This window comes from Leucopleurus acutus (assembly GCF_964270905.1).
Source record: "Leucopleurus acutus genome assembly, chromosome: 1".
Classification (NCBI taxonomy): domain Eukaryota; kingdom Metazoa; phylum Chordata; class Mammalia; order Artiodactyla; family Delphinidae; genus Leucopleurus; species Leucopleurus acutus.
Genome location: NC_139142.1, coordinates 199404681 through 199417609, shown reverse-complemented (window position 1 = coordinate 199417609; position 12929 = coordinate 199404681). Strand labels below are relative to the sequence as shown.

The window sequence follows — 12929 nt, the reverse complement described above, 5'->3', positions numbered from 1 at the left end:
AATCATTTACCGACCACACTCACGGTGCTGGAAATACGGCAGCTTCTTTATACATGAATCTATTTGACTACTATTAAATCTTATTGAATGTTTTAAAATAATAAAAACTAAAAACCACTCCTATTTTACTGACGATGTTATCAAGAACATTCTAGGTGTTTCTGTTCAAGTTTAATCACTGTAATAGGAGTGAAAATGATCCATACAGTGAGAAGATACATAAATGAAGGGCTGGGCTGCCTTCTGGCATTTAGCACTTACTTATTAGTCTATGTATATGAATGAACCTGCCACCATTTTCACTATGAAACACCAGAAAAACCCAAATAACAAACAGAAGTTAAAATAAAAACAACCAGGTATAGATATAAAAGAGGACCATTCTGTTTTGAAAATTCTATGAAGAGCATTATTGATTTTATCAGTAGTTTTAATTCTAAGAATTCTAAATATCATAAGTAAAAACGGGACCAAATAGAAGGCCTGAGGTCTCGTGACTAAAATCACACACATTTCCATATTTTAAAAATTGAAGGAATACACAATTCAATATCTATTTAAGTTTCATATGTTCTTTAAACAGTTAAATAAAATTACTTGCCCAAAGTTTGTAAAGATGATGTTGTAGTAGAAAATGAGAAATATGCCACATTGTATAGGAATTTCCCTAAATGGTTTAGTCTCTTCCTCCTAAAAGTGTCACTCAACTTTGCTTTTGGAGAAGTCCCTGACTGGCCTGGTGCCAGTCCCAGCAGATGTTTCCAGCACCATGAAACATGAATGGCATTGCCAGGATGATCCCTTTTCCTTTCACTTAATCTGGCAGATCATGTTCTTTGGGCAGAAAATATAGGCTCCAAAATGACTTCATGTACCCCTCAAGGTTTTTAGATTCAAGACCAGTGAAAACCTAAACTCCCAAGTCCCACGATTATAATAAAGTATTAAGAGTTTCTGATAAACATTTTTCTCACTAAACTGTTCTCCCCCTGTAGCTTCTGTACGCACAAGCTTGATCCTACAAAAATATATAAGATGCGAGCATAAAGTTGTTAGATGGACTTATCAACCTGTTAGGGAAGCTGTCTTTGTTGATGGAGTCATAACTTATATGTGTAGGTCCCAATGTATCCCCTGTATTTCCATGATTAACATGAAAGATATCAACTCAACTAGCTACAAAAAGGTTTTCTAGGCTTCTGACTTAGAAACAATCATTTTAATTTTATAACGTTCCTTTACCTTTATCAATATGATTTGTATTGTTTTAAATAAATAAATCTTTATCAATAATAAAAAAGAGAAGGTTTCCATAGTGAAAGTTTACTAATTCTCCAGCTGAGTTTAAAAGCAACCTTCGTCATCCAAACTCCTAAAATAACTATAGCAATAAATATATAAGGTTCTCCTATTACTAGACCATATTATATAAAGTAGAGCAAAATTTGCACGTTAGCCCTACAGCCTCTTAACTAATGTGTTTCCCACCGACTCACTTGCAAACCTTATTCCCTACTATAAGTATCATGCCATCTCTGTCACGATATTATTCAGATACACTGGTTTTGATTACATTAGTATTGTGTAGTCCAGATGCTCCAGGACAGGTAAATGTAGAATAATCAAGAAATTATTTACGGACTGTAGCAGAATATCATCATCACCCTACCGAACTCAGTGAGGTGCGCAAAGGAGAAAGGACTCCGTTCAGCACTGGCACTGACAGCAGCAGTGCTGGGGATGTTCTACATCTTTTTCTGAGACTACTTCATTCTTCTCATCTATTTGTTCATTGTTTTTTTTCTTCTCCCCTACCCCCGCTCCTATCCATTTTCAGGCAGTAAGTGTCAGGAAGCCGTCCCCACCATCGCCACCATCCATTTCCTCTTGTTTTGCTCTCTGGAAACGAAAAGGTCCAGCTATTCTGCAGTAGCATAAGTGGAAGCAGAAAACGATCATGGTTGAATCAGCAAGTACGGCTGAGTGCCCGTCATCATTACTTCCTTCCTCAGCCTCCTCCTCTTCAGGATAAGCATATTCCCAATTCGCTTTACTCACTTTTGAAATGTTTTTGATAGGGCCAATCTTTTAAAACTTTACCATATTGAGTTACCACATTTTCTCTTCGTCTCTTAGAGTCCTAAAATGGAGATGCAAATTTCTTGAAAAGGTTTAGGCCACCATCTAACCACTCCAATCAAATAAATTCTTTCTTTCCCTGCTCGTCATTCTAGCAGCCTTAGCTAGATTAATACAGAAAATAAAATTCAGAGGATGAGATGGCTCATTTAGAGACCTTTCCTGTGAGACAAAACATGGGCCTTAAAAGAGAAAATATATCCGTACACACAACTAATTCCAACTAGTGAAATATTGTTCACAAATTTAAGGTAGACTGCTCTGAATCCAGATTATATATAGAAACACAGTATTTTTTTTTGAAACACAGTATTTTTAAAACTATGCATAAGTTGATTCTGTATTAAAAAAACTCATGTGTTCTCTTAGTGGTAAAAATTCTTTAAATTACTATATAATTTTAATATTTGAGGCAAGATTGATATTTGTTACTAAATTGTTCATTGAATTGTTAACTTGAATTTATTAGATTTAACATTTATGATTAAATTTTCCGAAGATGGGTGGTAAGTCAGGAAGATGAGAATCAAGTGTATTACAGACGAAGTTCCTACCATAGCCCAGCTGGGAGATAATAAAGTCAAATTCCTCGATGCTGTGTATACTTGCTAGGTCACCACCTTCCTTCCTACATGCAGTCAATGCATCTCTTTGGAGTTTCTTCTCTTCTCTGTAAATCTTGTAACAGTGACCTGCATACGGCCACCACTGACTTGGACAGTTGGTAGGCACATCACTTTCTAGAAAAAAAAAAAAAAAAGAGTTTGGAAAACATTTAAAAGGAGCTTTTTTTTATTGTTTTAAGAATTTTTTAATTTCACGATATTTTCTATCATTCTCTACAGGAAACAGTTCATTAGTCATAGGCAAATATAGCTGATATTTATTTTTCCATTTTTTGGCACAGGTATTCACAAAAGATAGACGAGACTGTGTTTGCTTTTAGACTAAAGATGATATGGAAGTCATCTTTCATTTTAAAATAAAGCCAAATGAGAAATCTGTTCTTATTTTCAACTGTACCTACCACAAGGCCACAGTAAGATACAATAGATTGTCTCATTTCGTCCGCATTTTATCATCGGCAGACCTGTCCTAAGCATGTTCTATAAATACTGGAAGCACAAGAGTTTTGTCATATAACGTATTCATTCCTCAGAAGATTTCAAGTTACCTCTATTCTACGGGCATTAGGAAGCCACCCATTCCTCAGAGGATGGGCATGACTCACAAGGCAGGCAGGAGAAAGACGTGCTGACACAGGGCCTAGAATGGGTGGGGGGCGGGGGGGGGCGCCAAGGAGCTTCTGAAACCATGGCAGTGTGAGCCGGCCACCTGTGCCTTTGAACTAACCCACTGCCGTCCACTTGCTCCCAAAAGATGGCACAGAACTGCAGAAATCACAGGGACTTCGATTCCAAAGTCTTTCAGGCAAAATCTGAACCTGCCACAAGCTGTGTGATGGTGGGTCAGTCACATCACATCAACCAAACTACCCATGTATGTAAAATATTGTAAATAATATGAATACTAGTACTAATATTAAACTACCCATCCTCACTGTGCTCTGCACTTGAGATAATATGACTATAAATTACAAATACGACAATAATGTTTAATCAAACCAGTAACAGTGACCAAGGTCCTAATTATTGCTACTAGTAGTCAGGGTCAAATTTCATGACCTTGATTATACATTACAAACATGACAGTAATGAGCTAGGGAAAGTGACAGTAACAATGTTCGAAGGCAAGAGACTCGCTTCATTCATCCTCATATAGGCTCTGAAATGGCACAGGGCCTGGCACAGAGTAACTGTCATGAATTGTTGGTCAAGAAAAAGAATTGAAGTTATATTTACTAGACAACAGCTTATTATGACCATTTTATGGATACTATTTCAAACAGCAATTGAGCAATATATCTTGCGTAAAGAGGGACTATATTGCCAAATGAATGTCAACTTCCATATTTAAGTTTGATACTAAATGTTCTCAAATGTGCTGCCTTAGTAAAGGTTCAGTACAGGGCACCTTTGTTATCCGTTTCATGTATCAGTTCCATAGTCTCTCAAAGTCTGGGAATGTCTGCATCACCTTCGTATAAGCTCAAGATTCTGTGTACAGTCATTCAAGTAAATAGGCAGTCCTGAGATCCAAACACTGTATTATTATAACAGAAAAATGCATATTTTTAGAAAATCTATTCCTTCTATACAGTTCCAGTGGTGACCAAAAAAAAAAAAAAAAAGTTAGTATCACTCTGGAGCCCTCTTGTGGGATATTTTAATTTTGCTGCTCAAGAAGTTGAAAATGATGCCAGCACATGCTGAGGGCTTCAAAAACTAAACAGATGCACTTTAAAAATATTTCAAAACATGAAAACAACCGCTGTAGAGGCGTCCCCTGGGGCAGCCACGAAAAATGGCTTATTCCTGCACAGCAACACTGTCTGACTGAAATATAACATAATCCACAAACAGGAGCCACGTATGGAATTATTATACATTTGCCAGTTGCCATGTTAAGTACAAGTCTCAAGAGAGACAGGTAACTTCCATTATAATAATACATCATATTTAACCCAATATAGCCAAAATACTATCATATCAATATGTAATCAATTAAAAAATAATGAGATCGTTCACTTTTGTTTTTCACGCTATGTCTTGTGAGTCCAGCGTGTATCTTACACTCACAGCGAATCTCCGTTGGAACTAGCCGCACTTCATGAGCTCAGTGGTCACATGTGGTTAGTGGCTACTGAACTGGACAGTGCAGCTCTAGCAACCTAGGGATCATGGACGCACAGGGTGGCATTGCAAAGACAAACAGGGGACGAGGTGGAACCCTTGCCCAAGAAAGTCACCAATAATGTATGCTTCATAATCCTAACTCTGATATGCTTTTCCAAGCTCTGGTTCATTTGAGTTTACAGATTAGATAGAATGATTAATCCAGGAAGTATAGAGAAATTCAAAAACCAATGGGAAGTGAAAGTTAGCAAGTGAAGCAAGTAAGGCATGTAACCGAGCAGGACCCTAGGGGGCCTTCCTGGGACAGACCCCTCCGCCATATCCTCTGCTGTAGCTCCTCTCTGAAGGACCCAGATAATAGTATCTGAGGGACATTTCCTGAGTTGTTTTACAGATGCTAAAACCACCACCAAATGGAAGAAATTAACTACTTGATGATCAGGAGCGTGTTGGCACCTAAGGATTGATAACATCAACCCCTGGGACACTGCTATGTTCCCTCACCATCAACCAATCACAGAATTTTGCACAAGCTGATCACATACCCTGCAACCCACCTCCCTCGCCTGGACTTTACAAATGCTTTCCTGAAACCCATAGGGGAGTTCAGTGTTTTGAGTACTAGCTGCCCTGGACTCCTGGCTTGGCACCTGCAATAAACCCTGCAATTTCCTTCACCACAACTCGGTGTCAGTAGATCTGGCTTTACTGCACGCAGACCAGCAGACCCAAGTTTGGTTCCAGGAACAGGCATAGCACAGAAATAAGAATCATGGACTGAGTGCTTGACAATGTGAACAAACATTCACAGGAAGAACAAATGTTAGTATTTCCACTTAATAGACAGGAAACTAAAACTGGGGTGTTAAGGAACAAGGCCAGTTACAGAATTCTACCTCCTCACCTCAGACATGATAAAACCACCATTCTCCCCACCCCCTAAGTGGTATTTCCAAACCTTCTGAAGGAGAATTATAGGAGCTCTTCCAAGAGGGAAGGATTATATCAGTACCACTTCTCGTATGGGAGGAACAGAGGAGACGAAATACAAAAATGACTGAGGTTTCCCTGAGGCGTGCCCGCAGCCATAAGGGTGACCCTGTAAAGTATAATCGAACCCAATAATGGGACCCTCATCTGTATCCATTGGAGAGCTCCTCCATGTTTGTATCCATCAAAATGGCAAACACACCCACCCTTTGATCTGGCAATTCCACTTCTAGGAATAATCACACACATCAAATGACACATGTATAAAGTTACTCACTGCGGGATTGTTTGTAATAATAAAAAATTGGAAGTAAACTAAAGTTCCATTAACAGGGTACTGGTTAAAAAAAATATCATCTCTCCCTGCAATGGCTAACGTACAGCCATGAGCACAGAAGCTACCTATGTACTGTATGGAATGATGCCCCAAATTGTTATTAAGTGAAAAAAGTAGAGCAAAGTGTATCATATGCTGCCATTTGTATAAAACAGACAAAAAGAATTACAAACATATTTATTCATGTATTCATAGAATAACTAGGTAAGGATATACACCCAGACACAGTTATTCAGAGAGGAACTGCAAATCTGAAGTAAGAACTGGAAGAAATTATTATTATTTATCATGTTGTACCATAGACTTTCTAGCCATGTCGATCATATTTTAAAATAAATGAAATTGCTTTTAAAAGTCAAGGAGCAAAAAAAGTGAAGAATGCCACGCTGTCAGATTTCCCAAGAAGAATATATATATACATACATAAATGACCATGAAGTATTAAGTGTCTCTCCAAAAACAGGTGATGGTGAAAAAAATGTATCAATAGTTAGTTTGCTTTTTGTCAGTTTGAAGAAAAAAATGCATTCTGGGCTCAGTAGCTTAATTCTTCTATAAAATTATAATAGAGAGCATAATTGCATTTTTTCCCGCTGGTCTAGCCTATATATAAAATTCAGTGACTACTTCTGGGATGTTTTATTCCATTCTGGTGAAGACTTCAGTGTATATGTTAAACTAAATAACACTGGCGCCCAGATACGTCATTAAATAGTGAGGACTTAATAAAAACATTCCTTTCGGATACTGATTTCCTAGCTTGGATTCCAGTTTTGTCACATGTGCGTGTTTTTTATATCCTCTGAATATCTTTTTCCTCATCTAAAATGTGTGAATAATAATACCTACCTCACAGGGCAGCTGTGAAGATAAAATTTTTATTAATACTGTGTCCAAGGCTTTGCTCATGCCCAAACACTCCAGCACGCTCAGGAAAGGTTAGCAACCACCAAAAAGACATTCTGTAGGAATATCATTAAGTTGATACCATAAATGATCAACAAAACCTGTCACTGCCTACGGTTAGGACTAGACTGTAATTTGATCTTTAAATTATAATATTTTATACACTTCAGATCAAATAGATCACTTACCTGAGGGGATAACAAAAGAATTCAAAGTTGTGTTGCCCTTTTTACAAATATAGCCTAGCTTCTGAACACATTGCAGATTTTCCCATTTAGCACTTTTCCCGGGATTTAGTGACACACAGCTTTTTCCTGGTTCCGCTGATGGACTTCCTTTGGGGAAAAGAAAAAATAAAAGTGGGACTATTATAGGAATTGCAAGTAAATAGACCCCCCAGAGCCTCGTGCGTTTATCCTTGGCATTTAATGGATCCCCACCCTTTCTGCTACACATTCACAAATAAATATTTAGTGCCTGCAGAGCAAAAGACATGTTGGGTGTCTATTTGTTTTCTCATGGTTGGATCATTCCAATACCTGAAATGTTGATTATATAAGTTTACTTCTTTGAAATAAATTTTTCCCCACAATATCAAACAATAAAGCTAAACCTTAAACCCTGAACAATCTTCACACTGGGTTACTTTACGTATGATGGGGGGTAAATAACAAAAGAATACACGACGTTCCAAATCAGCTATATTCAACATTGTCGATACCTCCCCAGAAACCTAAGGCAAGCTAACGGTGGACCAGCCAGAGAATTCTGGACATGGGAAAACCTCCTCCAGCTAGAAAGAAGAGGCAGGAAAGAAGGCAACGCGAGGAGAAAGAGAAGCAAAGAGATGCTAGAAGCAGCAATGTGCCACAGCAAACGCTGATGAAGTACTCCCAGAGCTCAGACTCTCTCTCAAGATTTTCAGCTCAGCCTACTGAAGAATACTTCCAGCAGCTAACCTCTCATCTCACTGCTTACTGGAAACGGATTAAAGAACGAGGTCAGGTCAACCTTCTTAATGCAATCGATACATGCATAGACGCCCGCATTTCTCACGCTTTTCCACCACTTGAATAAATGATTTTGAAACCAGTGCTCTAAAACCTTACTCCATCTCACAAGAGAAGACAGGGTGATGAGTCACATTTTGTCAATGATTCTCCTTTGTGACCTCCGACATCTTTACGACCTGGACCTGGACCACACTTTCCCTTCCCGAAAGATGGGAATCACATCACCTGTTCCATAAAGCCTTTGTCAAAAATTTTTGGAAGTGGCTTGAACAGCACACAAAGAAAAAATTGTTAGTGATAAGGATAAAGATGTTTTTTAAATGTGTTGATAGTATGACCAAAATTCCAGTATAACTGAACTAACAGATCAGGTACCAGTACTAGAAAGAAACTTTCGGAAACAATAATGTATTTTACAGCTAACGGTTACTATTTAATATATGAGCTGGTAAATCATAGTAATACAGTTATTTATCAATAGAACACAAGACCTACTTTAACAAATCAGCTCTTTGTCTTTCAATGGTTACTATAGTTATATATTTGAATTCACACGTCTATACCTTTTGCGTAAACTATCGTCACTTCAAATGTAGATGTATTTTAATAGGTGCTTTACTTGTCAAGTACTCAGTTGAAGGCTGATTGAACAACTTATACAATAACAACTTCAATGGTCCACAAGGTTTCTAATTTTCATTTGAAGAAACTCTCCTATTATTTCAGAAGGTGGTTTAATTTTGCGCCTACTTCTCAGGAATTGGTTTAATAAGGAAGGACATTTCTTTTCCTTTCCCATTAATATTCCAATTTTATTCCTCACTTTCCCAGAATCTAGACCCCTCAATTTTCTCACTGAACTCTCAGAATGCAAGTGGTTAAATATTACAATAATCATCACTTAAAACTGAGTAATAAATAAAATGATCTGCCTACAATAATTAAGCAGCAAAGAATAAACTCTAATCCCCCAACAAGTGATTATTATTGTCTAATGATCTGACCGAGCCAACCGGCATTCTCCAATAGTGTGACTGAGTCAGTAAGCTGACATATGCAATTCTCACTCATAAATAGCACCTCTTATATTCCCTTGCAGCAGTGTTTACTTCCCATATTCCAGAGGAAAGCAGAGCTGACGCTTAGTGACAGCCCTGCAAACATCATGCCTTGAAGGAGGACATTGAAAGTCAAATTTCATAGTAAAATCTAATCAGTTTAAACCGACGTATGGGCTCTAAAAATTCCCTCTCATGTTTTAGCATATTCTGAATATTATCTATTTATTTCAAAGTTTTTCTTTCTGATACCATAAGTCGGTAACATGGAAAATGTGGAGAGTTTAATTTTCTAAGCCAAATGCAAAAACCATTCGATGGCTTTAAAAAAAAAGAAGTTTGACCATATGAAGAAACACCACACTAGTATTTTCCATAGCAGAACTGGTAAATGAAAATGTGACCCGTCCTTTCTCACACCTACGGCAGACATCACTAATCCTTACCTGCACACTTTCCTAATAAATCAAGGTTAGTACAGGATGGGGCCTGGGTTGGGAGTGGAGAATCATACTCAGTAGAGTGCCTTAAGCAGCCACTAACAATGGTTGGTATTGGTGAATAAGATCAAGACGTTTTGTCATCATTGGTCCTTTTGTTTTCTCAGAATAATTTCTGTATATGTAAAACATCTTTATCATCTAGTCTCCTTTTATGTTCTGTTACCTCTATGTTACAACAGTACAGAAATAATTAGCTCAGAGTATTTTCTGTCCTCCAAAAAATGGGAAAGCCGTTGAAGGCTTGATCATCCCCTGTGTTTTTCTACAACTAAACTACAAACTGTCAACAAAACTGCTCATGAATGATTATGCTAGTACGGAATATTACAATCTGTGGCTGGTATCATTTTTAATCCAACTCTAGTCGATTAAAAATAGGAGAAAATGGCATCAACGTAGACCTTCAGATCATTATAACGATGACAGAAATACTGCAAATATCTCATGGCTCAAGATAATGAGAAATTCTCCAGCCTAAAACAATTTAAATTTCTTAAATTCATAGTGTGTGTGCAGATAGAAATAAATATGTATAAAATCTTTGAATATACTATGTAGCATTATATATTATATATATATCATAAATATAAAATCAAATTTTTGAATATAATACCTAGCAAATCAAGGATGCTCTGCGAATATATACTTTAACAAAGTCCTCTATTGACCTGTGTGAGTATCCTTCCAGACAAGTCCTTATCCCAGAAAGCTGGAATAACCTAATGGTGTTAGAGTATTCAAATCTAGTTGGCAGGTTTCAAAGCAAGGTGAGAAATAAACTGTACTTGATGTAATCTCCCAGTTCTTCTCTTTGATATCTACATGTGAGCTGATGAAGGTCTCCATGGTACCTAGCTAAATTAAACGCAGATGAATTCAACCAGCTTAACGCCACCAAGTTAATCAGACGAGCTTAACCCTACCTGGTAACCAGTTCAAGTATCGGAACGGACTGCCCCCACTCCACTGCCATCCACTGTTGAAACTCAGACTGTTCAGTCCAATCCAGAGTCCGGAAGTCAAGGAACTGGTTAACCCTTTAGGACAAAAGCAAAACAAAAACAAAACTGACATTCGGAAAAGACGGTGAAATCAAACTCAGAATTAGGTACTTGAATCAAAATGGACTAGAGAGAAGTAACGAAGATCATGCCGAGCATGTCTCCTTTGATCCTCTCCTCAGCGGGAAGCAAGTACAACCGTTACCTCCACGGGCATGTAAAGAAACAGAGGTAAGAACACAGATAAGCCAGCAACGGTCTCGCTAAGCGTCTAAGGATCGTGTGAATGTGCTTCTAATTTGGAGAAGACTCTCTTTGACTATCGTCAAACAAAAACATGTCTACTTCATTTTAGAGTAAAACTAAGATTTCTTTTGTACCAAAGTCACCGTTTTCTATCATGAACAAGTTTAATACGCACTTCAATCTATTTCACTCTCGTAAGTTATTACCCGACCTCATATTTTAGAACTTACGCTCAGAATTTTACTCGATGACATTTTAAAACATCCATTTTTTTCCTCATTAAGATGATGATTAAAAACTAAACACTAAGTGCTTGTGCTGCTATGAATAACACGTAGGCAGCTAATAAATCATAATTACAATGTTTCAAAGTCTGTGCTAGGCCTGAGATGCAATAAAAAACAAAACAGAAGCAACATGGACCTCAGTCCGCCCAGGTTAAACAACTCTAATGTGTTATTACCTGTAACTTTTTAAAAACCATGGATTTGCTGTTCTCTCTATATTCTTTTTAGTTGATTTAAAAGAAATAATGGAAAGGAAAACTATCGTTTGTCTTAAATAAAATACCAACCTGAAGTGTCTATAAACATAAAGGGTAATCATAAATGGACCACTTTATATCTACTGTTCTCTAGAGGATATATTCCCCAGTCAAATTTTCCAATGGTGAGAATAACCACTTACTATATTCAGGGCACTGTTTTCGCTCGTTTTCAATCCTCACAAACTCTAATTAGGTACTGCCATCTCCATTGTACAGATTAGGAATTTGACACCCAAATAGTTTAGATGACATGTGCAGAGTTGAAATTTAAACCTAGGTTCTTTTTGGGATTTAATTCCCCGACCAGGGACCAAATCCACACCCCCGCATTGGAAGCACAGACTCTTAACCACTGGACCGCCAGGGAAGTCCCTAAATCTGGGTTCTTATGACATCAAATCCCAGACCCTTTAGCTCTGATGCAACCAACTAAGCTATCCAAATTCACCGAAATTTTCCCCAAGTTTTCATTAGCTGATATATACGCACATTCATGTCACAAATTCAAATGAAAGGGGATTACAGTGACTCGATGCCCCAGAATTCTATCTCACATTTTTTGCTCCCCAATGCCATAAAAGCACAGATCACGTTCTTGGAGAAATGTGACCGGAATGCTGTCAGTTTATTCAGCACCTGGCAGAAAGGCACTGACAAAGGGAGAACCCGCTTGAGGATACTGACTAGGTTGATATTGATTAGGTAGGTTGATGCTTAATGAACTGAACTGAATCCAATACTGGAGTTATTTACTGAAAAGTAAACCCTATTGCGTAATTTCTTTAAAGTAATAAAAATGGGATGAAATTAACTACTAGCATGTAAAAAGTCAGTGAAAATTAATTCAGATCCACTTATCTTTATCAAGTGTTGTAGAAAAAAAAAGTCTGAGTTAGTAGAGCTCTCGCCCTTAGGTACTTTATACACTTTGAGAGGTATCTCGTCCAGGGCCTTCATTTTACAGATGAAGAAACTGAGGACAGAGAGGTTAAGCAACTTGTGGAGAGTGAAACAGAGGATGAGTAAATTAGGACTTGCACTCAGGGTTCACTTTGGTGTTTCCAGCGAATTCAACCCTTGCTTAAATTAAATTTGCCTGTGAGTTACTATTATTGATATAATATATTTTCCAGATAAGTTTAGATGTTAGAGCACCTTTAAATAAAGAACCATGAACTAAAAAGATATTTCTGATAAATGTCATCCCTCCCCAAACAATAGTCCATGGCAGAACTCACTCTGGCTTACCTGTGAAGACTCAGCATTTGGGTCTCCAAAGTTGGAATTTTACCAAAAAATAAAATACGTATTACAAGCTATGTCAAGGGAGTGACATTAGCAAATGGGAAACTCTTAATACTCCTCTAGCCTTAAATCTCTGCAATGGGCGTCATCGACTATGACTGCATTCACTACAAAGCAAATGCTGATCA

At 37.6% G+C, this 12929-nt stretch overlaps 1 protein-coding gene across 2 annotated transcripts in view; it reads right to left on the bottom strand.

The window, feature by feature from the left end:
- Positions 1–12929, bottom strand: part of MRC1 (mannose receptor C-type 1) — a 108720-nt gene that overhangs the window by 68324 nt on the left and 27467 nt on the right. For both annotated transcript variants that reach the window (XM_082844930.1, XM_082844929.1), the window contains exons 5-7: positions 10626–10739; positions 7317–7463; positions 2694–2879 (exon numbers count right to left, since the gene is read on the bottom strand). In XM_082844930.1, coding sequence (XP_082701056.1) covers positions 2694–2879; positions 7317–7463; positions 10626–10739 — 447 coding nt within the window. The remainder of the gene's footprint in view (positions 1–2693; positions 2880–7316; positions 7464–10625; positions 10740–12929) is intronic.